This window comes from Colletotrichum scovillei (genome assembly GCF_011075155.1).
Source record: "Colletotrichum scovillei strain TJNH1 chromosome Unknown Contig00006, whole genome shotgun sequence".
Taxonomy (NCBI): domain Eukaryota; kingdom Fungi; phylum Ascomycota; class Sordariomycetes; order Glomerellales; family Glomerellaceae; genus Colletotrichum; species Colletotrichum scovillei.
In genome coordinates, this window is record NW_023336264.1 from 5,003,659 (window position 1) to 5,027,802 (window position 24,144).

At 51.3% G+C, this 24,144-nt stretch overlaps 10 protein-coding genes across 10 annotated transcripts; 5 read left to right on the top strand and 5 right to left on the bottom strand.

Moving 5' to 3' along the window:
• Positions 1 to 1,557: 1,557 nt before the first annotated feature.
• On the top strand, positions 1,558 to 6,019 carry HER10_EVM0002087 (uncharacterized protein; the record flags this gene model as incomplete). The annotated part of the gene is made up of 15 exons (XM_035471813.1): positions 1,558 to 1,564; positions 1,674 to 1,777; positions 1,836 to 2,288; positions 2,360 to 2,507; positions 2,572 to 2,674; positions 2,755 to 3,411; positions 3,462 to 3,532; positions 3,588 to 3,958; positions 4,034 to 4,223; positions 4,282 to 4,371; positions 4,439 to 4,938; positions 4,995 to 5,145; positions 5,208 to 5,452; positions 5,514 to 5,609; positions 5,681 to 6,019. 15 exons carry the CDS (start codon positions 1,558 to 1,560, stop codon positions 6,017 to 6,019), a joined length of 3,525 nt encoding a protein of 1,174 aa, XP_035332235.1.
• Positions 6,020 to 6,294: 275 nt separating this feature from the next.
• On the bottom strand, positions 6,295 to 7,260 carry HER10_EVM0006134 (uncharacterized protein; the record flags this gene model as incomplete). Its single annotated transcript, XM_035475728.1, has 3 exons — positions 6,295 to 6,528; positions 6,586 to 7,001; positions 7,083 to 7,260. 3 exons carry the CDS (start codon positions 7,258 to 7,260, stop codon positions 6,295 to 6,297), a joined length of 828 nt encoding a protein of 275 aa, XP_035332729.1.
• Positions 7,261 to 7,546: 286 nt separating this feature from the next.
• On the bottom strand, positions 7,547 to 8,173 carry HER10_EVM0011080 (SCP-like extracellular protein; the record flags this gene model as incomplete). The annotated part of the gene is made up of 1 exon (XM_035480521.1): positions 7,547 to 8,173. One exon carries the CDS (start codon positions 8,171 to 8,173, stop codon positions 7,547 to 7,549), a length of 627 nt encoding a protein of 208 aa, XP_035333337.1.
• A 1,114-nt stretch (positions 8,174 to 9,287) lies between these two features.
• HER10_EVM0006247 (FAD binding domain-containing protein) lies at positions 9,288 to 10,769 on the bottom strand (the record flags this gene model as incomplete). Its single annotated transcript, XM_035475838.1, has 2 exons — positions 9,288 to 10,350; positions 10,474 to 10,769. The coding sequence occupies 2 exons, from the start codon at positions 10,767 to 10,769 to the stop codon at positions 9,288 to 9,290; spliced, it is 1,359 nt and encodes a 452-aa protein (XP_035332743.1).
• Positions 10,770 to 13,032: 2,263 nt separating this feature from the next.
• On the top strand, positions 13,033 to 14,126 carry HER10_EVM0003094 (uncharacterized protein; the record flags this gene model as incomplete). The annotated part of the gene is made up of 1 exon (XM_035472780.1): positions 13,033 to 14,126. The coding sequence occupies exon 1, from the start codon at positions 13,191 to 13,193 to the stop codon at positions 14,124 to 14,126; it is 936 nt and encodes a 311-aa protein (XP_035332362.1). The 5' UTR covers positions 13,033 to 13,190.
• Positions 14,127 to 14,532: 406 nt separating this feature from the next.
• Positions 14,533 to 15,177, bottom strand: HER10_EVM0007071 (acetyltransferase; the record flags this gene model as incomplete). Its single annotated transcript, XM_035476637.1, has 1 exon — positions 14,533 to 15,177. Exon 1 carries the CDS (start codon positions 15,091 to 15,093, stop codon positions 14,533 to 14,535), a length of 561 nt encoding a protein of 186 aa, XP_035332831.1. The 5' UTR covers positions 15,094 to 15,177.
• Positions 15,178 to 16,711: 1,534 nt separating this feature from the next.
• On the top strand, positions 16,712 to 18,405 carry HER10_EVM0013015 (uncharacterized protein; the record flags this gene model as incomplete). Its single annotated transcript, XM_035482387.1, has 6 exons — positions 16,712 to 16,849; positions 16,899 to 17,039; positions 17,112 to 17,399; positions 17,467 to 17,807; positions 17,862 to 18,033; positions 18,094 to 18,405. The coding sequence occupies 6 exons, from the start codon at positions 16,712 to 16,714 to the stop codon at positions 18,403 to 18,405; spliced, it is 1,392 nt and encodes a 463-aa protein (XP_035333571.1).
• Positions 18,406 to 18,886: 481 nt separating this feature from the next.
• HER10_EVM0007622 (uncharacterized protein) lies at positions 18,887 to 19,693 on the top strand (the record flags this gene model as incomplete). The annotated part of the gene is made up of 3 exons (XM_035477174.1): positions 18,887 to 19,239; positions 19,293 to 19,407; positions 19,471 to 19,693. Exons 1-3 carry the CDS (start codon positions 19,065 to 19,067, stop codon positions 19,691 to 19,693), a joined length of 513 nt encoding a protein of 170 aa, XP_035332901.1. The 5' UTR covers positions 18,887 to 19,064.
• Positions 19,694 to 20,663: 970 nt separating this feature from the next.
• HER10_EVM0005904 (uncharacterized protein) lies at positions 20,664 to 22,034 on the top strand (the record flags this gene model as incomplete). The annotated part of the gene is made up of 1 exon (XM_035475506.1): positions 20,664 to 22,034. One exon carries the CDS (start codon positions 20,664 to 20,666, stop codon positions 22,032 to 22,034), a length of 1,371 nt encoding a protein of 456 aa, XP_035332696.1.
• A 1,060-nt stretch (positions 22,035 to 23,094) lies between these two features.
• Positions 23,095 to 24,093, bottom strand: HER10_EVM0012231 (uncharacterized protein; the record flags this gene model as incomplete). The annotated part of the gene is made up of 1 exon (XM_035481629.1): positions 23,095 to 24,093. One exon carries the CDS (start codon positions 24,091 to 24,093, stop codon positions 23,095 to 23,097), a length of 999 nt encoding a protein of 332 aa, XP_035333483.1.
• Positions 24,094 to 24,144: the final 51 nt, after the last annotated feature.

Here is a 24,144-nt window from a genome sequence, read left to right on the forward strand (position 1 = left end):
TATCATTTCCGGAGTCACCCGCCATTGCATATGCACTTAGACCCTTACTTGACCAAAGTCCCAAACACAATTGGGCTCCCCGCCATGATCCTTGGGCTGTGGATCGGGAAGCAAGAAGAATAATAAGCTTACGTGCTTGGCGAGGAGCACGGTCAGGACAAGGGTGTTCGTTTTCGTGAGTTCATGATCGTTCTGGCCCTACGATAATGGCCTGAACTAGGGTATGCAGTTTGTTGGCTATGCTTAACAGTTAGCCTAGACGTCCATTGTCCACACCTATCTCCAGTCCTAATGAGTCCATTCGTCCGATTGACCACATTCCTGTGTAAAGGAAGAAGTTCAGAATGCCATAATTACCTGCAAGTCCTGATGGGCAATAAGCACTAATGCAAGGGCTTCCGGAGTCCTCTCCGATGAAAAATGGTGGGTCGTGGCAAATTTGTCCTCGCGGCGGCCGCTAGGCAGCCATTCTTGGACAGAAAATATCTCACACGTAGTGCTGAATTTCGGAAAGAATCGAAGCCACACCGTCAAGGGAACAATACTTGACAATCATCAGGCGACGAAATGGCAAAATGGACGCGCATGCATGGGGTGGCATCGCACTTGACCCGGTATGCAAGGTACAGCCGGCAATCTCTCCTCTTTGAGATCGGTCGGTCCGCTCCGGGATAGCCAAGCCGGCTCGCGAGGAAACAAGCTTATGTCTCGACTGAAGAAAGAATTTCTCTCACGAATCATCGATCTTGGCGAGCTGTTGAGCATGGGGCATATCACGGTTGACGGATCGCCATCCTGGATAATGGGGCGCGCTATTCAGGGTCCTGAACCCTGATTTCTTCGGACTTTCACTTGTTCCCGTCATTCTTCGTACATTCTGACCAGTGATATACTTCATGAGCTGACCCTTCATTGCCGTTGGATCTCCTGTAATGCAAGTATCATAGAGGGTGGACACGCTTCGTTCAGGCACCCGCGTACTCAAGCAAGACTACAGACCTCACTGGCTCGCCATGGGTACTGCTTGAAGGAAGCACCGCGTGATTATAGACTATGCCTGATGCACCCCGTTTTCCAGTTTCGATCAAAGTCCGTCAGCCAATCTCCGAATTTTGAGTTTGAGCCACTCGAGACCGCGAAGAATGAGCAGAGGAAGCTATTCGTAGTAGCGAAACGGCGATGTCGCCCGTTCCGATGCACTCCCACTTTTCCGCAGGCCCCTGAAGACTGCATATGAAGTTATCGAGTCTATCTCGGAATATCAAGGGTATGAGATATGATGAACCGAGGGGCCGAGTATCGTGTGATGTGTGGTGCCCTCGCCCGCTGAAGTATTACATTGGCTTGCTTCCTGTTGAGAGTGCACTTCTTCACTTTTGCGCTCTGTCTTTCCAAGTTCCACACTCAACTAATCAGGACTTGACCGTCTTGATCGAGTAGGTTTGGCATGATGGTATCTTCGAGGAGTTTCTTCACTCTAATTCTCCTGATCTTCTTTTCATGCCTGCTCTCAAGTACCACCGCTCAGGATGGTACCGAGTGTAGCGCATCTCTACCATGCAAGGTTGGATGTTGCAGTAAATTCGGCTTCTGTGGTTTCGGAGCTGATTGTAAGCACAATCCCAGCGTGTCTCTTTCTTCACTGAATTACTGAGTACTGATACACGGCTCAGACTGCAGCAAATCCGTCTGCACTAACAACTGCGATCGCAAAGCAGAATGCGACCCTGGTGGCTTTGGCAAAGACTACGTCAACAAGACAACATGCCCGCTGAACGTGAGTGTAGTCTTTTTGATACCAAACAGTTCTCCACTGACCATGTGCTTTACCAAAGGTTTGCTGCTCAAAGCACGGTTTCTGCGGAACCACTGAAGAGTTCTGCGGTAACAAGAAGGTCAGCAGGCCTAGCTGTACCGTTGACAAGAGCAGCAAGTTCAAGCGTGTCGTGGGATACTATGAGACATGGTCTGCCTCGCGATCTTGCAACCGCTTCTACCCAGAGCAAATTCCTCGTGGCGTTTATTCTCACATCAACATTGCCTTTGCCAGCATCAATCCCACGACCTTTGAGATTGTGCCTGCTAAGAAGGAAGACCTCGAGATGTTCAAGCGAGTCTCTGCTCTCAAAGCCAAGGACCCCAATCTCAAAGTTATGATTGCTGTTGGCGGCTGGACATTCAATGACCCAGGTCCAACTGCGACGACTTTCTCGGATATTGCGAGGTCTGCTAGTGCCCAGAAGAAGTTCTTCGACTCCACGATCAAAATGTTGGAGACCTATGACTTGGTAAGTCAAAGCACTGTGCCAATATGGCGCATATAAGAGATCATTTCATTAACATCGATGCTACTTTATAGGATGGCATTGATCTTGATTGGGAATATCCCGAGGCCGACGATCGAAGCGGACGCCCTGAAGACTTTGCCAACTTTCCAAAATTCATGAAAAGTTTGAAAGCCGCTTTGAAGAAGTACGAAGTTAGCATCACACTTCCGGCCTCTTACTGTGAGTTGACATTGAACGCTCTCCACTTTGTCAACGATATGACATGTCTGACCATCTTCCTCAGGGTATCTTCAGCATTTTGATCTGAAGGCTCTCTCGCCACACGTGGACTTCTTCAACATGATGACCTATGACTTCCATGGTGTATGGGACAAGCCGAACGAGTTGTGAGTATTTCTTTTCCCAAGTCGTCATTTGTCATCGGACTATGACTGGGCAGTGCAATGGCTAATGTCGGCTGGAACAGTGTTGGACCATACTTGAACAGCCACACGAACTTGACTGAGATCAAGGGAGGTCTTGATCTCCTCTGGCGTAATGGTGTAGACAAGGACAAAGTCACGCTAGGCCTCGCCTTCTATGGACGCGGTTTCATCGCCAGCAGTTCTTCCTGCATGTCCCCCGGTTGTACATACGAGTCGGGAACGTACGCTCAAGCCTGCAGTGCCGAAGTTGGCGTTGCTCTGAACTCAGAGATTGACGAGCTCGTTTCTGAGCAGGGGGCCAAGGCAACACTGAACAAAGATGCTGCCGTTAAGATTGTCACCTGGGGCGGCAACAACTGGCTCACCTTCGACGATGAGGAGACTCTTCGTCTCAAAGCGGACTACGCTCGCAGTCTATGCCTCGGCGGTGTCATGGTTTGGGCCATCTCACACGACACCAGAGCAGGAAAATACTCCATGGCTCTGTCTCGCGTCGCTCCTAGACTATTTACTTCTGAGATGGCTACGGAAGAAGACGACGGTTATGTCACCGATGTTGAGGAGCACAAACAATGTCGATGGACCAACTGCGACGAAAATTGCCCTTCAGACTGGACTCGTATGATGCGAAGTGGCCCAGGTGCAGGAAAGAACGAGTACATGGTTAATGGGGCAGGCTGTGGTGGCCGTGGAGAGCAGTGAGTTGCTAAATTTGCATTGAAGCGTTCGGACTGACATTGCTTAATAGTAAGTTATGCTGTCCCCCCGGCAATAAGCCAACTTGCGGGTGGTATAAACACAACAATGGTGACTGCGATAGTAAGTATGCTACTTTCCCTGTTGACGGTTAACTTATCTGACGCTCGTCTTTTAGGTGGCAAATCCTGCCCCAGCGGCTACAAGGAAATTGGCAGCAACAACGAGTACTGCCACGCCCAGGGTGGAGGCTTCTCACCAATCAGAAGTTATCAAGCAGCCTGTTGCTCAGTGGAAACTGACAACATGAAGCTGTATTCTCAATGTGACTGGAGTGCAAAGGTTGCTTCGAGCACCTGGCCAAGTTGCGAAAAGGCTACCTGCGGTTCCGACGTCATCGCGTTCTCCGGTGACGGTAGTGGTGATGCAATGTGCTGGGGAGCCTGGTACAAGGGAGGTATGGAAGATTCAAAGAAGAACAAGTACTGCTGCGATCAACCTGAAGAAGACAAAAAGTGGAAGGACTGTGAATGGCAAGGCATGACAGATGTAAGTCACCCGGTCCGGCTTTGGAGGCCAAGCGTTGGTTGATGGTGTATCACGCCGAGCTAATTATCGAAACAGTGGACAGATGAAGATACAGGCTTGAAGTTCTGCGACCCTTCATGCTCTGGTGGCCTTACCATGGTTGCTATGGAGCACACTGGATGCTCAGGCGGTGGTGCCAGGGCAAGGTGTTGCAAGCCTGGTTGGACGACCTCAACCACTCGGTATGAAAACAGCGAGGACGAGTACTTTGAGAGTTACATCAAGTGTGAGTAATTTCGAAGCGATCAGGGAATTAGCTGCTAATCCACGTTGCTTTCTACCAGTGTTCATGACGAACCCTGTCTGTTCGAGTAACATCTTTTTCGGAAACCCCCTCAAGGCTCGAGATGAGCAATCTGTCTCCTATTCGAATGGTCAGTTGAGCATATAAACCTGTCCCCTATCACGATGAATGTTACTAACACTACCTCTGCTCTCCAGGCACGCTTGCCAGCCGTCAGATTTGGGGTATTGGCGATATCCAGAGTTTCGCGACAGAGCAGTACATGGAGAAGATGGTTTCGGAGCTCTTCATGGGAACACCGCGAGAGTCCACAAAGAGCATTTGGAACAACACAATGCTCTCATACTCTGAGTTCAATAGTCTGTCCTACGCCAACCTTCACGACTACCAGCAGGCTCAAGGGTACGACTACTATCTCCAGTTGGGCACGCAATGGCCCCGATACGTCGTATGCAACTTGGGGAGCATCAATGCTGCTATCAAAGGAGGAGATGGTGATGGCGATGGTACCTGCACCATTACCTGTGCCTGCACTAGAGATGATTGCTGCGCCGAGGACGACGACACTTGCATCAACTGGAGCAAGGATGGCGAGACGACAGCTCTGCAGAAGAGAGGCGAAAAGAAGCCTTATCCTTGGATTGCTGTCGACCCTTTTACACGCGCCCAAGCGAGTTTGCCTTGGAACGCACCATCGGTATGTTGAAGTCCTAGGACCCATGATGTTTTTGGCCATACTAAAGTTCGGAACAGTATCCCTCCCCTGGCGACTTGAACGTGAACACAGAGAGAACACATTTTGCCGATGCTTGGACATACGACCCAAATTGTGCCAACTTTGATCCAATCGTCATCGATCTTCTTCCCAATGGGCCCACAGGTCCGATGATCAAGGGATACGAGAGTAAGTTGTGTTTCTGTACATTTCGACTACACGAGCTGACTTCGGCCTCGCTTGCTTTGCAGACGATCACCCCTTTGAACGCAAGATGACATCCATTTGGGGAGATGATGCGCTATTTGGGCGACTTGCTGCCGATATCGGTGAATCTAATTATGCTGTACCTTTTGACTTCTTCACCGTGTCGCTACAGCAGACCAACGCGGCAGGTCAAACGATCCAGAACATGTTGATGAATACGCTGGGCAGTAAGACGAATCGTGGGGTGATGACCTTGATGATCAAAGACGCGAATTTGCTTAAGGAGAAGGTAAGACTGTTCACACGTTCCCACGTTCTAGCCAGGATAATGACTGATGGTCGATTTATAGTTATGGACACTCAGAGACGACCTCGTTTCCCCCACGAAGATGGAGAATCTCGTATATGGAAATTGTCCGAAAGACGCGCTGGACCAGATCAAAAAGGTGAGGTTTCCATCAGATCAATAAAAGTCAACTGCATGGACCGTCGGTACTAATGACCATGTTTGACGCAGGTCCTTTCCGTCTACCGATACCATTTGCGTCCAGGTTTTCACGACAAGCTCAAAAAGGTCATCAATGATTTCCGCGCCCTACTCCGGATTGCAGAGCAGCATTACGCGAGTACTCACGGCGGTGCCAGCCCGAACGCGGTAAACCATTTTGATGAATGGTTCAAGACTACACTTGAGAAGATGAAGGAAGTCACTCAGGAAGTCGGCAACCAATGGCTCCCCGAGTTGGCTCGCAACCCTGCCGTTACTGGCAACGCTGTTGACAATTCCATACGCCAGAACTTGGTGAATGCCTTCAACAGCCTTCCAGATATTGATACCACGGGATTCTTTCCTTGAATCTGCAGTAGATTGACTTGTCTGCTCTGGAACCGCTTTCATACACGACAAAGATTACTCTTGCAGTCGATCTATCATCCAGGAAGAAAGGTGGCTCTCTCAGCAGAAACATACGCAGAACCGGGTTGTAACAACTTAAGAATATCTTCATTCGAATGATGTAAAAATATATTTCCTATACTCATTGTAAAGCTTTAATGGGCGCCTGGGCGTGCTATTCATTGACGTGGTGGAATGAACTCTCGTCGAGTTGCCATTCAGTTTCACGAGGTCTGCTACCGCTGAGTGTACCACTTCTTCCCAGACCATTCGGGTATATCGACGCGTTCGAAGGTCCAATCCTCGCTGGAGGATCTTTCAACCTTTTCGAACCATGCATCCGCTAGGTCATGCGGGCTAAGCCTCATACAGCCGTCGTAGTTATCTTCATCTTCAGTGCCGCTGAACCGTCGCACTGCTAGCGAGTCGACGAGCCAAACGTGGACACCGGCCCAAATTTGGTTGCGGGCCTGATAGGTCGTCAGCTCAACGGATCTTGACAAAAGTATTGAACAGATACGATTTACCCTTCTCTCTGCGCGAGGCACGAGTTCTGTCGACGGCGGGTCGTCGGGAAGGGCAGCGAGAGATCGCACGGAGGCCTCGTCGATGACGAGGAAGTCGCAGAATCTTGGGCTATCTCCTAGTCCAGAACTGACCTCACCAATTGCACCGCGACGCCAGTCCTCAAATACCTGCGTGAGTGTCTGGACGGTTTCTTGGCTTGCGATGGAAAGGTCAGGGACCTTGAGCTTCTCGGATTCCTTGTCCTCGACGACCTCGAGGACGAACCGGCGTGCAAGTTCTTCGTTAACCTCACCGTCGGGCTTGTTCATCACGAGACGGTTAGCGTGGATGAAGTACTTGGTAACCCATCGATTGAGCTTGTCCATCGCGATCGGCCAGAGAGTGTTGGACTCTTCTGAGTATGCGGTGCGCAGGACTGCCCGAACAAGTTAGCCGCCGGCGTCATCGATAGTCGAAAGGTCAGAATGGGCGGGCATGAAAAGTCGTGAGCACTTACCCGTATAACCCCAGGATCCCGCAGCGTATGTGATGCCCGACTGTTCGCACCTGAACATGGAGGTGAAAAGCTCCTCCACCCTTGCCATGGCTTGGCCATCCTTGTCGCGATTCTCCCTTCCCCCGCGAAACTTGTAGAACTTCGGATCTGGGGGAGGGAAAGTCTGTTGAATTGACATTTCGATAAGTTGAGCCTCGATGAGTGACAACAAATTCCCTTCGAATGGGCTTCGTGCGACTTCAGGGCGTTGATGTGAATGAGGCGCCGTGACGGGTATTATGAAATGCGCATGATATGTGTGCAAGATGTTCGGGAATGGTTCGGATGAACGAATTTGGCTGTCATGAATAAGGCTGGAATATGCAATTGAAGGGGCAGAACCGGAACCCTTGTTCTCAATGTCAGATTGCCATCAGGAAAGGGTCTCTCATTCACCTAAATAAGCGCCGGCGATGAATGCCTCTTCAAGACAAAATCCATGCAGTCACACTCCCAGCCATAGCTAACAGACACGGAGTGATACTAGGGCTCATTCGCACACCCAACGACTCTTGACTTTGCACCTCCTCTGTGAATTGACCCGCGACGTTGCCCCTCGGCCAGTATTCGCACACAAGATACCACTGGCCGTCACCACATAACTTGCGGCCGCATCCGACATCCGTTGTGTCCTTCCACACGAGCTGTGTAAAATGGCCCGTTTCCTCGTCAAATTCGCCCTTCTTGAAGTTGTAGTCGTCGCGCTCTTCACCCCACGCCTCAACGCTCGCCGTTGTGTTAGGGTATCCCTTGGCCAGGTTCTCGCCGTAGGGACCGCCCGAGTGTTCAAAGTCGCAGCTGTCGCCCGACATGTCGTCAAGGTATTCGGTCGCGAAGTCGGCGAGCGTTTCATTCCACGTTACGGAGGACGCATTGTGCTCGCCACGATAGAAGTTCGTACTGTTGAGGACTGCCGAGGTGAATGTGTTGTCTGATGTCCACTGTGGCTCTGCCGTTGGACTTGGGGGCGCTTCAGTGATTGTTGTCACTACTGTCTGGGCGGAGACTAGAGTGTGGAGGAGGGCGAGGGTGAGTGCTTTTGTGAGACACATTGCTCCAAATGAGTGAATCTTAGTGTGATGTTATCCGTGTTGGCGTATTCCTACCTAGATATGCGCATCAACTATGTAAGATGCGGTGACGCTTGAATCGAGTGAAATACTTCTCACTTCCTTCAAGTCTCCCAGGTTGGCATCTCATGATGATTATAAGGGTCCCTCATGAGGTGTACCCGCGTAGAGACTAACCATCATGACATGGCTGGCTTATTGGACTCGGAAGCTGCAAAACCAGGTTTGCGCCCATGGCCCTGGGTTCCCAGCCAGTCATCAGGCCTTTCGGCGCGTGAGATGACGCAGTATGGCCAACTTTGGGGGCATTCCAAGACCACCCTTGACTGCAGGGTGCTGACAGCCACCTCTGGGCAAGCCAATGATGGATGTTCTTGGGGGCCCTTGGCGACTTTAGAGCTTTCGAGCACATGTTCATCCGTGCTTGGGCGACACCTGTGGCTGTGGCTCAGCCCACTGCGCTGATCTTTGAGACCGAACCAGCCGGTCCTCCTCCCCATAGGTATTCTCAACTCTTTTCCCCGCGCTTCGTCTAAATGAGAGGGAGTGAAAAGATTGTCTTAACCCCCGAGCCTGGCTTAAACATCTGATTATTGCGATGAGCTTAATTGAAGTTAGGTTCGATTCGTATCTGGTGGTCATCTTAGCAGACAACCTCAAAGAATTGCAGTCTAATAGTTGGCAAGGACCCGTAGGTAAAGTCTTACAGCGACTACCGCCTGGAAACATGCCTGATATAGTGCTGCTACTGCTGAGTGTGTGATTGAGGTGCTGTTGCACGATCTAAGCAAGCCTTGCTGGGCTTACCAGGGCGCGGGAGGTTCGAGAGCAACAATAATTGTGACAAACACCAGGCACAGAACTGACTTTGTCGCCATAAGCGTTACCCATCAGAGCGAATGCACGGGCCAGATCCGAGATGGATTGTTTTGAAGCTCGAATTGCTTGCTTTTAGTCATCGGATTCAATGACCTCAGTCCCGACAGAAAACACGGCACGATAAGCCAAGGACAAGAGAACTTCTGAAGAGGGGAATCAACTGAAATGCTATCTGGACACACGCTATGCTAGACGAAACGGAATTCTCGTTACTTTCCTACACAGAACCTCCATTCTTGATGCTTTTCAATGGATGCAGCCATTTGTAAGTGCCCTCAAACGGTTCCGTGGCCGAGATGAAGTCCAATACTCCAGACTTCTGCGCGTTCGGCGATACGATGAACGTGATGAAGAGTTGCTGTACAAAAGACCACGACATGACATACCTCGACATAATCCAGTCCCACGTCGAAGCCCACGCGTGCATCCTCGTCACACGCGCAGACTGCTCGAGATCTTGCTCCACGCGTTCCCGCCTTTCCTGCCTGTACGCCTCGAACTGGGCCTCCAGCGCCGAGAAGTCGGGCGTCTTGCTGTTGACCTCGTTCGCGGAACCAGAGACGAACTTCTGGAGCCTGTTGCAGAGCGCCACCACGTCCTGCACGCCATTGTTGAAGCCCAGGCCAGCGTTAGGCGTGAACTTGTGCGCTGCGTCTCCTACAAGGACCACTCTTCCGTTCCAGCTCCAGTGCTCGCAAAGGCCCTCCTCCAGACCGGCGCCGCCGGCATTGAAGCGCTCCTTGTAGACATCCTTGACTTTTAGGGTGTCTGTGATGGGCCAGTCTGCAAATCTCCCAGCAAACGCATCCAGTTGCTCGTCGGTGAAAGAGATGCGTTCCGTCGTGGGCTCGGGAAGCTTCTCGTACAAGAAAATCCAGCCCCTATCCTTGCCAGTAATGTACATGGCCGAATTGTCGGTCCCCGACGTCTCGTAGCTCTGGCCAGTCTCTGTTGGGCGCGGGAACGAGGCCCACATGCACTGGTACAGCGTCTTGAAGGGCTTCTCAGCGTCCCACGTCTTCTCGCGGGAGGGGTCTTCAGCGACGGCGAGTTTGCGCATTTGCCGGCGCGTCGCCGAGTGTACACCATCAGCGCCAATGACAATGGAGCCGTCGTAGGAAGAACCATCTTCACAAGTGACCGTCACCCCCGTATCCGTGGAGACGATGCCGGCCAGCTTTTTGCCAGTCAAGTATTTTGATTTAGCAGCTTCCGGTAGACCATCGTAGAGGGCCCCGATGAGGTGAGCCCTGTGAAATGCGACGGGTTCTGCGCCGTGGCTAGAGGATGGAGAAGAGTTTGTTAGCGAGCACGCGATTTGGCTTACACGGACATGTGAAGTGGGGTGGGAATAGGGGTTTGCGATTGCAGACACGACGAAGGAACCAGAGGAAGAAACTGACTTCGCTTTGAAAATGGCCAGTGTCTCGGCGTGCTTGAATGCGTACCCGTCGACAGTAAATCCTTTGTTTTCGTGCAGCTTGCCGCCAATTTCCATAAGTTTATCGAGGATGCCAAATTGATGGAAAATACGCAGGCTCGGTGCACCTAGGACGAGACTTGCGCCGAGATCCTCGACGATGTTTGTCCTACGTTCGAGGACGACAAAGTCGATTCCCGCGTGGTGAAGCGCATGCGCGGCGGTGATACCGCTAGGTCCACCACCAATGATGATGACTTTGAATGGTCCGCTTGGCATGATGAATGAAATGCGAATGCAATGAAGTCTTGTATGCTGCGAAATTGACTCAAGAAACAGCCTTGGGATCGTGGCCGGTGATATATACCACAAGAGGCCCGTCTCCACCGAGACGAAGTCGGGTCTCCGCCCTCTATGATTGTCCGCCTAAGTTACCGGGCGCTGGTGCGTCCATTGTGTGGCTGGCCATCGTAACAGACCTTGTATGAGGTTCCATTCTGTTGTCGACGTAGGATCGGGTGCTAGGTCTCTTGGGGTCAAACTCTGGCCCGTTCCCGTCCCATGTCGACAAGGACTTCGCTGGTTCGCAGCGTGGATGGAGTGAAGGAACGAACTGGCAGGTCCACCACCCACGTTGAATTCCGGGCAAAATCGCGCAGAGTGAATCCAACTGCTGGTCTATTTCGTTAGCAATTTGCCCACTTGCGGTGATAATAAGTCCGCCGATGCGCCGGCCGTGGACGCGGAGTCGGCGAATGTCCACCTCGGAGACTTACTTCACTGCAGTGATTACGGAGTACTTGCAAGGAAAACATGTCTTCAGAGCAGAGCTGATGGATAGTGGTACGCTACCATGCATGATTATCAAAGCCAGGACCCTTCGATGCACCGGGCAAAACCCATCTAAACCCCCGGAGATCCCACCTAGAGACCCGTTCAAGGTCCGAAACAGGGCAAATGCTACGTCACGCAAGAAAAAGGCAATCAAAGACAGTGGTCAAAATCCGATTTGCAGTTTCGATCTGTATAGCTCATGAATCATGGCTTTAGTAACGTTGAACATGGCGGAGTTCGCAGCAACAACGGCAACTTTTTGCGAAAGTTGCACCCACAGATCTCGGACCTTATGTTCTCCGACGATCCGATGGTAAGCACATTGTACGGAGGAAGAAAAGCACTGTGCTGCCGTGCCATCCCGCTGGTTTCGGGCTCGACTTACCGGGATCAAAAGGAGATGCTTAGGAACTGATAGGCTATCTCGTACACTCGAGATGACGAAGTTTATCACAACAGGAAGCTGGATTTTTTTTTTCAAAGGCTCGGAGACCAAACTCAGACTCTTTCTTGAGCGCGCTCGGCCACCCACATGCACCATATGGGGATTGGTTGAAATCCATCTAAAAGTCAGACTCAGCAGCAATATAGACCATTTACTTCAGGTATTAATAGTAAGACGATGTGCGTCAATGAAATTGGCTATTCTCTACAACTTTCTTCTGCTTGTGTACTAATGTAGTTACTAAACAGGTATGGACAAGCATGAGCGAACAACTGGTGGCTGTCGCTCTCAAGGGTGCCAATTGTTACTGCCTGATCTAGGTGTCCAGCCTTTGCTATTCGTAAGACGTACATACTTACCCAATTGCAAGTCTAATACTGGTAGCCTTATAACACTGGTGACGGAGATGGTAGTCTGGAAGAGGAGTCTTCCAAGCCTTCTGACTACGGCACACCACTTAGTGTACCTGAGTTGTGAACGCGGGCTGGTCCCTAAAGTACCTACCTGTATAGTCAGTGCTCTATCAAACTCACAGAACTACAAATACTGAAAACGTCTCAGTATCTGTTATTAATTCTGTAAGCATCTCATCGAGAAAAGCCGTATTTCAGCTGCCATAAATCACGGCTTGCCAGGCCTGGTTGATTATCCCAGTTGCAATGTCGGGGCCCAGGCGTGATAGATATACAAACTACCTTATCTGCATTTTGAGGCGCTGCTCAACATTTCGCTGACGAAACAGCTTAGTGAACCATGGTAAAGCTGAAATATCAGTTCTAAGGAGGTTTGGGTCTGAGAAATATCATAGGCAAGTATTTTGGGGCGGAAAGGTGATGTCTAGGATCTCTACCCACGGAAAGGCGGCATGGAAAATCACTCCCGGCTAGCCGATATGTCAGACTGAAGTGGATGCCGCAACTCAGTCAGGTTAGCGCTCCGAGTATTGATCCCAAGCTAGCGAGGCCTGCCGAATAAGGATGCACAGCCTGCCATATCAAGCCATATCCTTCAACGATGATTGTCAGCCTGCTGCCTGGAGTTCGAGATCACAAAACCGGGGCTTTTCCGATCTGAACCGTCATCGTGTCGAGAACCTGCCCATTCTTCTACACTTTCCCGTGATACAATGACACTGCATAATTGAAAACAGAGACATTTTTCTCCCTGTTCCTCATCCAGACCGGCCTGTTGTTTTCGTGACAGGTTCGCCACGGTGTATGCCAAGTCGGAAGTCTTAGACAACTAGGCGAGGGATGCGGAGACCGGGGTAGATCGCCAATGCCCCAGCCCGATCTGCCTAGCTTGGCATATGTGACCTTGAGTATAAGAAGAGTTGAGTAGAATATCCCGTAAAGAAGGATTACTCGGTGCGGCCTTGACTATCAACCCAGTCCCGTTCGACACTTCCACCGCAAACAACCATGAAGCCTCTTTCATCAATCGCGTGCCTTATAGGTACAGCAGCTGCCGCGGTCGATATTCTGTTGCCGCTATATATCTACCCTATCAACGATCTCCAGAAGCCTTACGATGGCACCGTGGACTGGCAAGCAGCTATTGCTGCCATCGACGCCCACCCGGATTTGACATTCAACGTCATCATCAACCCCAACAGCGGCCCTCCATTTGCTTTTGAGGACGGCATAAAGATTGACTGGGCCCAGTGGATTGGCCAAATCAACAACCGTCCCAACACTGTGACCTTGGGCTACATCTCGACCCTCGGTACAGTACAAGCCCAGCCCCAGGACATCGCCGTCGTCAAACAAGGAGTCGACACCTACGCCGCGTGGGATACTACAAACGGCTGGGACGGCAACTCTTGGGACATTCACATGGACGGTATCTTCTTTGACGAGGTCAACACCGCTCCCGCCCAGCTTCAGTACTACACTGATATCACCAACTATGCCAAGTCCGCTACCGGTGTGGTGGTTCTCAATCCTGGCGTGGCCGTAAATCCCGCCAGCTCCTCGCTCTACACCGTGGCGGATGTCATCCTGTCGTTGGAGACGTGCTACACGGCCGACTCTGATGCGCCACAGGATCGGTGTCCCAGAAACACGTACACGCCGTTCACCCCCGCGTCGTTAAGCTCGCTGCCGACGGACGCTACGCAGAGAGCCAAATCTGCGGTCTTGGTGCACGACTTTTATGACGACTGGCAGCCTTACCAACCTGCGCCTGTGGCGACTCTACAGGCGGACATCAATGCTATTGTTGCGCAGGGTGTGCATAGCCTGTACATCACGCAGTGGGGGTATAATGAGAGCTTCACGCGGGAACCGGCCAGTGTCGGGACCGTCTCGAACTTGCTGGCGCTAGCTCAGGGTTTGGGTTCTGGTGTACTTCTGTGATTGAGATCTATTATAGCCATGGGAACTATCGTTGGCTCATCCATCCTATTGTCAGACTCTCGGGAATAGGACCCTGATCGAATAACAGGTGGTGTTTTCAAAACTCACTTACAAGTCTACCGTGGTTGCAAGTTGTTGATGCGATGAGAGAATTCGGTTCCTTTCTAGCTCTGGGCTCCTCGAACGTATAGGCTGAGACTACTTCTCAAAATTCGCTCTTGCCATCTGGCCAAGCGCGTCAGGTGTGTCGACTGTGATGACCCGGATTCATCAGGTTTCTTTGCTCGGCCACGCTATGATGACGATGCATTGAACCTCTTCAACACCAACTCATAATCCTCTTCCGCCTTGCCTTTCCGTAGCATAAAATCCTGTGACAAAACACCCGAGTTGGGCGTCGTAAAGTCTAGGCGGTATAATGATTGAAACCCATACTTTTCGTAGATTCCTTTGCCAGAGGCACAGCCTCCAAGAACGCCAACTTTCCTTCCTCGTCTGCCCTTTCGATGCCCCATCTCAGGAGTGGGCTAGCTGCGCCTTTTCCCTGGTGCTCTTTCCGGCAAATGATAAGCTCAAGGTACCAGTGTCTGGTTTCTCCCATGATCTCGGCGTGCTTCCTGCCAATGGACCCAAAGAAGTGGTTCGCAAACTCCGGGTTGCCCTCTTGCGGCCAGACATCTGCCGGAGGCGGCGGCTCGACGTTTGTCTCGTTGGGCCCTGCTGGGCGAACCCACTTTGCGCAAGCGATAGGAAGGTCAGGGTCCTCGTAGTCTGGATCAGTGATGACGAGCCACTGAGATCTAGGTTCGCTTATCTCTTCCGCAAAAGATTTGGCGAGAAAGTTGCGGACTTGCGTGGTCGCAGGGAAGCATGTTATGGCCACCGGGTTGTCGTGGAAGGCGGAGAGGTAGATGGATGCGAGGGCCGGGCCGTCTGCCGGGGTAGCGGGGCGTAGTTTGACGGGCATATTGGTAAGGGGCGAATGGCAGTCGCTGGTTGTCAATTGCTTCTATGGTCGGAAAGACTTGCAAAGAAGCGTGGACTATGTGGCATCTCGGGAGGGGTGTGGTGGAGGTTGCGGAGAAGGCGGCAATCCTCGGAGTGGGGTGACAACTTGGGAGCACCCAGACGTGAAACGGCATTGCCTAATGAGGACTTCCAGCACTGTATATGTTGATTCGGACTGAGGTTGATGGTGCTCAGTCTTTGATGGTGGCCTACGGCTCGTGAAACGAAAGTGTGCACTTCAAAGGAGCTCCCGACGTGACTGCCATGAGGACATCGCTCTTTCTACTTTTGTTATGCAATACAAGACACCGCTCTTTTGTTACTGGCATGCGCGTTGAAGAGTAAAACATTTGACCTAGAACACAAATGTAGATGAGGGGTTCTGCCTTGCCGGACTTCCACCCCGGCCTCTCAACGTCGGAAGGAACAGTCGGGCCCCGATTACGGGTAAGCCTGCTCCCGACAGAAATATCCTATGGTTCCATAATTGCGGTCTCCATCACCTACATAAACTCAAAGAAACAGCTTTCAGATCAACCACCACCACTCGTATGCAAGCTCTCCCAAACTAATGCAAACACAACCCGAGTAGTTCCACGCCTGCCTCAAAGGGTATAGACTAGTGGATCGTTAGTTGCGGGAGGTTCGGAACACTAAATCCAAGCTTAAAAAGTGATGGACTGATCGGCTTGATCGGCCCAAAAGCCCTAGGCACGACATCGGTGCGAACCGCACTGCGATTACTAGCATCCCACCGGGATTGATATATCCCGGAGCTGGTCCCGGCCACCTCAGAGCTATGCGTTTTGAACTGTTGTTCATCCCTTCTCTTGCGTGGGCGGTATCAATGCTTCAACGTTGCAATTTTTAGATAGGCGAGTTGTCATCGAATATTGAAGGGAAATACCCCGGCATACCAAGCGGACGGTTACATGGCTTCTGAATGGTATCATTGCCACCTGCAGCACTCTGTCTTGGCAAGCTCACGCAGCCTATGAGACGCCGGGCGATGCGGAGTAGCAGAGATGGCCCGACGGATAGCAGAGGCATAGGCGCAACCGAACAGAGGAACTTTAGCATGGCAGCGATGAATAACCTTGGTGACGTTGACCAATAGTGCCAAGAATTTGCGACATCATTACGACCTGCCTATTCCATATCGAAAGACCAGGCTCATCAATTGTCCGTCTTACAACATCCATCGCCAGAGAGGGGTTTACGTTCAGTACCTGAGGACCGAACTGCTAAGCGATGGTCTTATTCCAACGGCATTTTCGCCATGGCTTGGCTTATGCAGATCGTGCAGAACACTGGCCGATGGGTGAGCGAGCGAAATGCAAGTATCCTGCAACTACCTAGCCGTGAAATCCATTTTCTGGGACTTTTGTGGCATCCGAGTAACATGGCGTCGCTTGGCTTGGAAGATGGAAGGACGGACCACATTGTCGGTGCTATAAATGCTGACGACAGTCCTTCCACTTGCGGAATAAACTTCTCGCCTTGGACTACCTCTGACATTCAATCTTTGCGGCGAAAGCTTCCCATCCAGCTGTGTTGGTAGAGAATCAGTCGCCAACATGAAGTCCAACGCGCTACTTGTCGCCATTGGCGCCTTTTCTGGTGTCTCCATTGCCAGAGAGCTGGAGCCCAGCGCCGAGCTGTCAGCCTGGTATGATACCGGTGCGGCTCACCAAGAGAGCATGGAGCACAAGATCGTAGGTCTGATGCTTAGTCTCCAAGCAGCATCAAGTCTGACAGAACCAGGCCCAATGGGAACAAGCCGAGGCCGAAGGAAAGTTCGATTCGACTCAGTGGACGGGTCGCGTCAAAGACTACCTCGCATGCAAGGATGGCAAGGTAGAGCTCGTCAAGGGCGACCCTCTTCAGACGTTCCGATGCAAGGATGTAAGTTAATGATTGAAAATGGGATCGACCTAGTCGTCCTGGGAGCCAGAGAGTTCCGCTCACAAATGACAGCTCGACCTCTACGACTTTCAACCTCACGCAGCGTTTGGCAACTCAACCGGCAGAGGTTCCGGGTCGTGGGGTTGGACGGCACCAAACGGCCGGGAGTTCTCTGCCATTGGACAACTCGATGGCACCGCTTTTGCCGAAGTCTCGAAGCAGGGCAAGCTGATCTACCTCGGAAAATTGCCGTACTTCTCCGAGCCAAGCAGGTGGCGTGAGATTAAGGCTTACAAGAACTATCTCGTCGTCGGTAGCGAGGCGCCTGGGCACGGAATCCAATTCTTCGACTTGCGCAAGGTATGTCAGACCTGCCGGTCATTCCAAGTCAAGCATTTAAGTGGGTTACGGACTAACACCGCTTCAGCTACTCGACATCGACCCCAAGAACCCCGTTGTCTTCTCCAATGAGAAGGATTTGACGGCTCATTGGACCGAAGCTCTACCCCTTGGGCGCAGCCACAACGTCGTTGTCAACGAGGAAAAGGGATATGCCGTTGCCGTCGGTGCCCAGCCGCGTCGCAACCTTCCATGCGACTCTGGTCTGCAGTTCCTCGATCTCGCCGACATCAACAATCCTGTCTACCTGGGATGTGCGGCTGGCGATGGCTATGTTCATGACGCGCAGTGCATTGTGTACCGTGGACCTGACGTTAAGTACTGGGGCCGCGACATCTGCTACGGCTACAACGAGGATACCTTGACCATGTGAGTCCTTTGACGCCGACTTTGTTTTACGCTCTTTTCTGACTAGTTTTCAAGCTACGATGTGACCGAGAAGAACAGCACCAACATCATCTCTCGTACCACTTACGAGGGTGCGACCTACACCCACCAGGGCTGGGTTATTGATCCCAACTGGCAGGACTTCTTGGTTTTGGACGACGAGATTGACGAGAGGAACAAGACTGGCCCGGCGGCTGACGGTTTCCCTGTGACCTACTTCTGGGACATCAGATCCCTTGAGAAGCCCAAGAACTCTGGTATTTTCAAGGGTACCGTCCGCAGTGTCGACCACAACCAATTTATCCACCGCGGTCTGGCGTACCAGAGCAACTATGGCGCTGGGCTTCGTATCCTGGACATCTCATCCATTCGATGGGATCCCACAGCCAAGAACGTCAAGGAGATTGCCTACTTTGACATCTTTCCGGAAGACGACAATGAGCCTGGCGGTGGAGCAAACAACTACACTGGTACTTGGAGCCATTACCCGTACTTCAAGAGTGGCTACATTGTCATCAACACTATTGAGCGTGGCGTTTGGGTTGTGAAACGATCCAACCCCTGGTGGTGGCCTTGGTAAGGGCCAGACTTCACGTCTATCGAAATATGGCCCACAGTCCTCTAGCTGAAGCAGCAAATAATCTTCTTGTACATAGTATAAACTGCAGGATCTTATCAGAAACGCGTATTTTTCAGGACGGACTCTAGTCTTACTCAGCGCTGCATTTCTGAATTGTATAATTGGAGGCCTGACAAGTGAACACGCCCTTCAATGGTACATCCTAACAATCAACCAGGTTACAAGCGCGATGGTCTGTTCGCCTCACCAACTAACACTTCAGTGTTACTGATTGGGTGGTGTAATCTGGAGAACCGCTGCTCAGGGATTCAATGGCTGACGCTCAATCGGGCAGAAACTCCACCAAGCATTACGTCGCTTCACACAGGCCATGCATGCAGGCCAAGACTGCTGAGGCAGAATATCCGGGAACGACGTGCCGTCTACTTGGCGTAACGCGGCACTGCCTTGACTCCCGACATCATACTCTTTTGAAGGGGGCAAATGGTTCACCAAGAGCAAACGCCGAGGACGCGTGGACGTCGATTTGAATTGAGTTAATACCTGCATTGCCGAATCCCGGATTAAGCTTCTTTCATTTTACATTCATCCACACTTTGTTTTTGCCTTTCTGTCTCTAGCCTCTAGACCTGCTTTTAGCGTTCAAACTTTGGGCACGAATGCCTCGTTCCCAGCCTCGAAGAGAGGATGGCGCCCAACAAATCAAAGACCATGACAACTTGAATGCACAGGTAGATGGCGAGCTTACCCAAAGCGATGGTTGGCATCATGGCCTGTGTGGATGCTGTGCATCCTGCGAGCTTTGCCTCCTAAGCACCTTCGTGCCATGTCTTCGTATGCCACCCTCTGATCGTGGCGGTCATTGTTTTGCTGACAAATCTGGAAAGTTCTCGGACAGACCTCCCATCGAATCAAGGAGCCTTCAATGAACAATTACAGGCATATCAACCGTGACTGCCTATTGATGATGGGAGTCACCTACCTTACCGGCTTTGGTTGGATGTACGCCGGCTGAGTTAAGACTTGACGACTTTCCATGTTCAAGTCACTAATAATCCATTCCAGGTATGTCATGAAGAAGCGCTTTGAGATTCGCAAGCGCTATGGCATCAAAGGTACCGATGCGAGAGACTGCTGCGCATCCTACTGGTGTCTTTCCTCTGCTTTGGTTCAGCATGAGAGAGAAGTGCTTGCCCGGCAGGCTGTCAGGAGTGATCCCACCACTGAGGGCTATCAGACTCAACCTGCCATGGAATTACCTTCTAGACATACGCAGCCCACTACATAGAGTTTGGGTGGGGTTGTCTTTGTTCGGTGTCAATATACTGCTCGCGATTTGGAGGTGCTTGTGGCTTTGGCTTCAGCTGACATCGGACATGTTGACGCGAGTGGATAAACGTGGAAAGCTGGAAGTATCTCCGTCCCAGCGACAATGACCTGCAGGGTGAAACTTGGAAGTGTCAGTTTACATCACAATTCAACTGGAAATTATATTGTCTCGTATTCTGTCTCGTGTGCTGTCCTCAAGTCGTTGTCGGGATCGACTGATAGCTTGATGACTGGGGTAAATTCCAACCGCCACATAACTGAAGATTGATACATCTCAGCTCAGGTGTTTGACCAACACATATCTTACGGAATCTACAGAGATCCTTCAAGTGCATGTTACAATATCTAGCGTTTGGACTCGATGGAGTGACAAAAACTAATTCTTCCAACCCGAGTTCCGACAAGCTAATGAAGCGATAACACTGGATCACATCAATCTACTCACTTTGCCTTATCAAGAACGACAACAAGAACCGATCGGGATCTCTTCCCAGCATATAAATCAGTTGACGTCGTTCTCGGTGGTGCCGGAATGATTGCGGTGATACTTTGAGTCAATGACCTAGTTCAGCCCCATACTTATATCAGGGAGTGGGTGGTCAAGGCACTTTAAACAAAGTTAATCCTGCTCCTTCATATAAAAAACGCGCTGAAAATGCCGATCAGTCTTCAACTACACGCTGAGTAAGGAGATCTACCGCATTTTTGATGTCGGTCTTGAGTCAACATCAACAAAGTCCGATCTCTCCGTAGATATTGTAATAGACTCACCTAATGCGATTCGGTTTCTCGATTGCACATGCGATCGAGTACATAGTTCAAGGAGTTCCCGGCCGTAAAGACGATGCTTTTGGTGATTCAAGACATTCAGCTCGATTCAGCTACACACTCATTTGTCCTTGTCCAACTTCAAGCTGTTGCTATCGACAATGGCGGCTCGTCTGTTCTTTTCCTTCGGGCTTCTGATCACCGCTGTGCTTGCCTCCCCTCCGGAAACCGCCATCGCAGCCCGCGCATTTGACTGCTCTCCTGGATCGGAGACAGGACTTAAGCCCGAGTGCTGGGCTCAGTTGAACGTGTCGGACTACATCACCAAATGGCTGGCTGAGAACGGCACCAAGGCCGACTGCGACAACCTGGGATTCGCCCAGTGTTATCTAGCTTTTAACGGCTATGGTGGTCGAACTTGCGACACCCTCACTCGCGATACGTGTGCGGCCTTTGAAACTGCCGGTGTCGACGCCGCCTACTCTTCGCCGCAGCAATTTTACACTCTTTGGAACATTTACGCTATTTCTCAGTTCTTCAATCAGTTCTCGGAGGCTCTTTGGAATGGCCACACCCTCGCCGCGGATACGATTGGGGACATCGTTGCTACCGTCTCCCCATCCACTGACCCTCAAGTTCCGAGCAACTTGTTGTGGACTTCAATCTCTGGCGGGTTTTGGATGGCCGCCGTTGGCGCCTTTGCCAACCCCCTTTTGGCCGGCGTCGCCACTGGCATGGCTGTCGTCACAGGAATGAGCTCTTTCTTCATGTCTTCCGTGGCAGGCTCTTCCAACTCGCGATTCATCACGCTGGGCGAGATCGGGAGCAGCCTTGCTCAGCTTATCATTGACTACCAAGGTAGCCTCGAAGGCGCCTTGAAGGAGCTTCAGGGCAACAGCACCCTGTTTCTGGCCGCAACGGAGCCTGGTGGCTTCAGCCAGCGTGCTGTGACCAGCTTGAATCTCCAATCCACCGAGCTCTACCACGATCTGCAACTCTACATCCTTTCTCTGTCTCTCAAGGCCAACGGCATCGTTTCCACTCGCTCTACCGGCGTCAATGCCCTCGACTACGCACCCGACACCAACGGCGCCGTCTCATGCCCTGGTCTTGGTCCCGCGGGCAATTGCTACCAATTCTGGATCGATCCGGATACGGGCGACTCGTACGCGCTGCACAACCCGAAGGACTGGAAGAATGATTATGTCGATGTGCTCAACAAGATCCACGACAAGAATTGGGCGAACCTAAGTGAGGTCTTCAAGGTGGAGGATTGCCAGGGCAAAGATCCGAGCTTTGACGGAAAGACGAAAGTGACTTGCCTGGCATCGCACGGATTTTGCGAGTGGGATTACGTCGATCAAGACACCGTCACCAAGTCCAGGACAGCTAACAAGCAGTTCACTAACTGTGACAACGACAAGTCGTGGGGCACTCTTTGTGACTGGATGAACGGTGGTCTTGTGATGCCCGAGGCCTACCTCGGTCCTCTGTTCAAGTTCCGGGAGCCTGCGTGGTGCAGAGAGCACTAGCTTTTCAAGGCTGAGCTTCTGATTTTGTACACAATACCCGTGTAATCGTATAGTAGACATCTCTGGATGCAATGGCGTTCGATCATAGAAACGTCAAATCACGTGTTAAGTCTGATACTCACTTAGTGCATGTATTCCTAAACACGCTATTGTGTGCAATTATCCAAAGAGAACAATGCGTCATTGATTTGCGCCTCAACTGTAAAATGGTGATGTCTATTGTAGAATCATCTCAAGACTGCCACAATTACTGAATGATCTCGAGTCCGGAGGAGCACGTGCTAAAGGGATGCAATGATCCCCACGAGCCAGCAGGTGAATGTGGGGGATCGTGTTACATTGACAGGGCTAGCGGAATTGCCGACATGCAGATCAGAGATCTCGCTTTCGGATTGCGGGATCTCGCATGTAGTCAATTTTGGTGTCAGCACCGCGCGGATATAACACGCTCCGATTTCGATCACCTGTAGCGAGGGCAGGATATAAGTTTGAAGACATTCTGACTCCCGCATCTGATGTTGCCGCACACGCTGCAGTATTGGCTGTAAGACTCAGGCTAATAGATCTAGATGCCACGCGGGAGAAATTTACGGCTTATCCTCACTACCTGAATTTTGGTACATGAGTCAGCAGGACAATTAGACACTGGTACGGAGATTCAGCACCGGTTATGTGGGACTATGCGTTTGAAAAGGATTGGATGTTTCTATGACATCCTTCTAAGTAAAGTAGTAATCATGTAAATCGAAGGGACCGTGTGAGTGATGGACTTCATCAATCAACAAGATGACCTATCTCCTTCGTGAATTATATCTGATGTACCTGGAGTACGTCACATTACCTTCAAACGTTCCTCGTCTTGAGCCACTTGAAGTTGATCATTGAACATGTGCCTTGCCTTAAAGATGCATATGAATTCCTGTATCTGCGCATCGTATGACTCTGTTGAACTCCTGCATAAAATACTTCTAACAATTTTGTACGTCCATGAACCCCTTGCCTACGTCTAACCCGTCCAGACCCGGAACTCAGACAGACTCATGGCAAGTCGATTTGGTCTCTACAGACCATAGCTATGCGTGTCAAAAGCTACTACCTTTCCGGGCTCCGTGATCGTCCCATTGATCGGCGCTGCGAGAGACCCTCCAGTCACAACATACAAGATCGCCTTGTCCTTTACGTTCCGTCCGAAAGCAGTGGCGGTTCCTCCAGCGACAGTCAGTTCCGTCTCTGAGCCGGCCACGACGGTGCCCTTCCCCTCGGGGGTGATGTAAACAAGCTTATCATCAATGTTGGTCACTGCCCAGATACCGCCCTTCTTATCGAAAGCAAAATCGTCGAGAAACGCAGCGATGGTGCTCACATCGGCAATCTGGTCGATAGTGGCCTTTGCCGCAACTCTACCCGAGCGATCGAGCTTGACCCGGAAGACCTTTCTAAATGAGCTGTGGCTCCAGTACAAATAGTCCCCACGAACTTTTACACCGTTGACTCCGATCGCTGGCACCGCTCCGGCGGCAGGCTCGAAATCTTGACCGCTTAGGATGGTCTCGTATTTCTTGGCTTTGACATCGAGTCTGTACACTTTACCAAGCGCGGACTCAGCAATGAGAACAATGTTGCTGTCCCACGGCAGAGAGACTACGCCATTCAAGAACGCCGCCTCTGGGACGTTGACAATCTTGTTCACCGTCGTCTTCTTGTCTGCGATGCCGACCTCCCACGCCGAAAAGGTACCGGGAACGCTGACACCAATGCCTGAGAAGTTGCCGCCTACCACCACGAATGTGTCGGTGCAAGTTTCGGTGATGCCGAGAAGGCCATTTATGTCTGAGAAGCGGTGGACGAGCTCTGTGGACGGGGACTTCTCCCATGGTTTGGCGACTTGATAGAGTTCGGGAGAGGTAAGGAGAGGCAGGAGGAGGTTGCCATTCTTGCGGACGGCGATGTTTTCGATCCAGTTGGGCTGTTCTGGGAATTGGTAGGCAATACGTGAGGGTAGGCTCTGGCCGACAGCTAGAGCAATGTAGAGGATCGACGACGCAATTAAGCCCCGCATATTTGCTGTGGTTTCGACGGGTTATCTCTTTGAGGCGATGTACCACGAAGT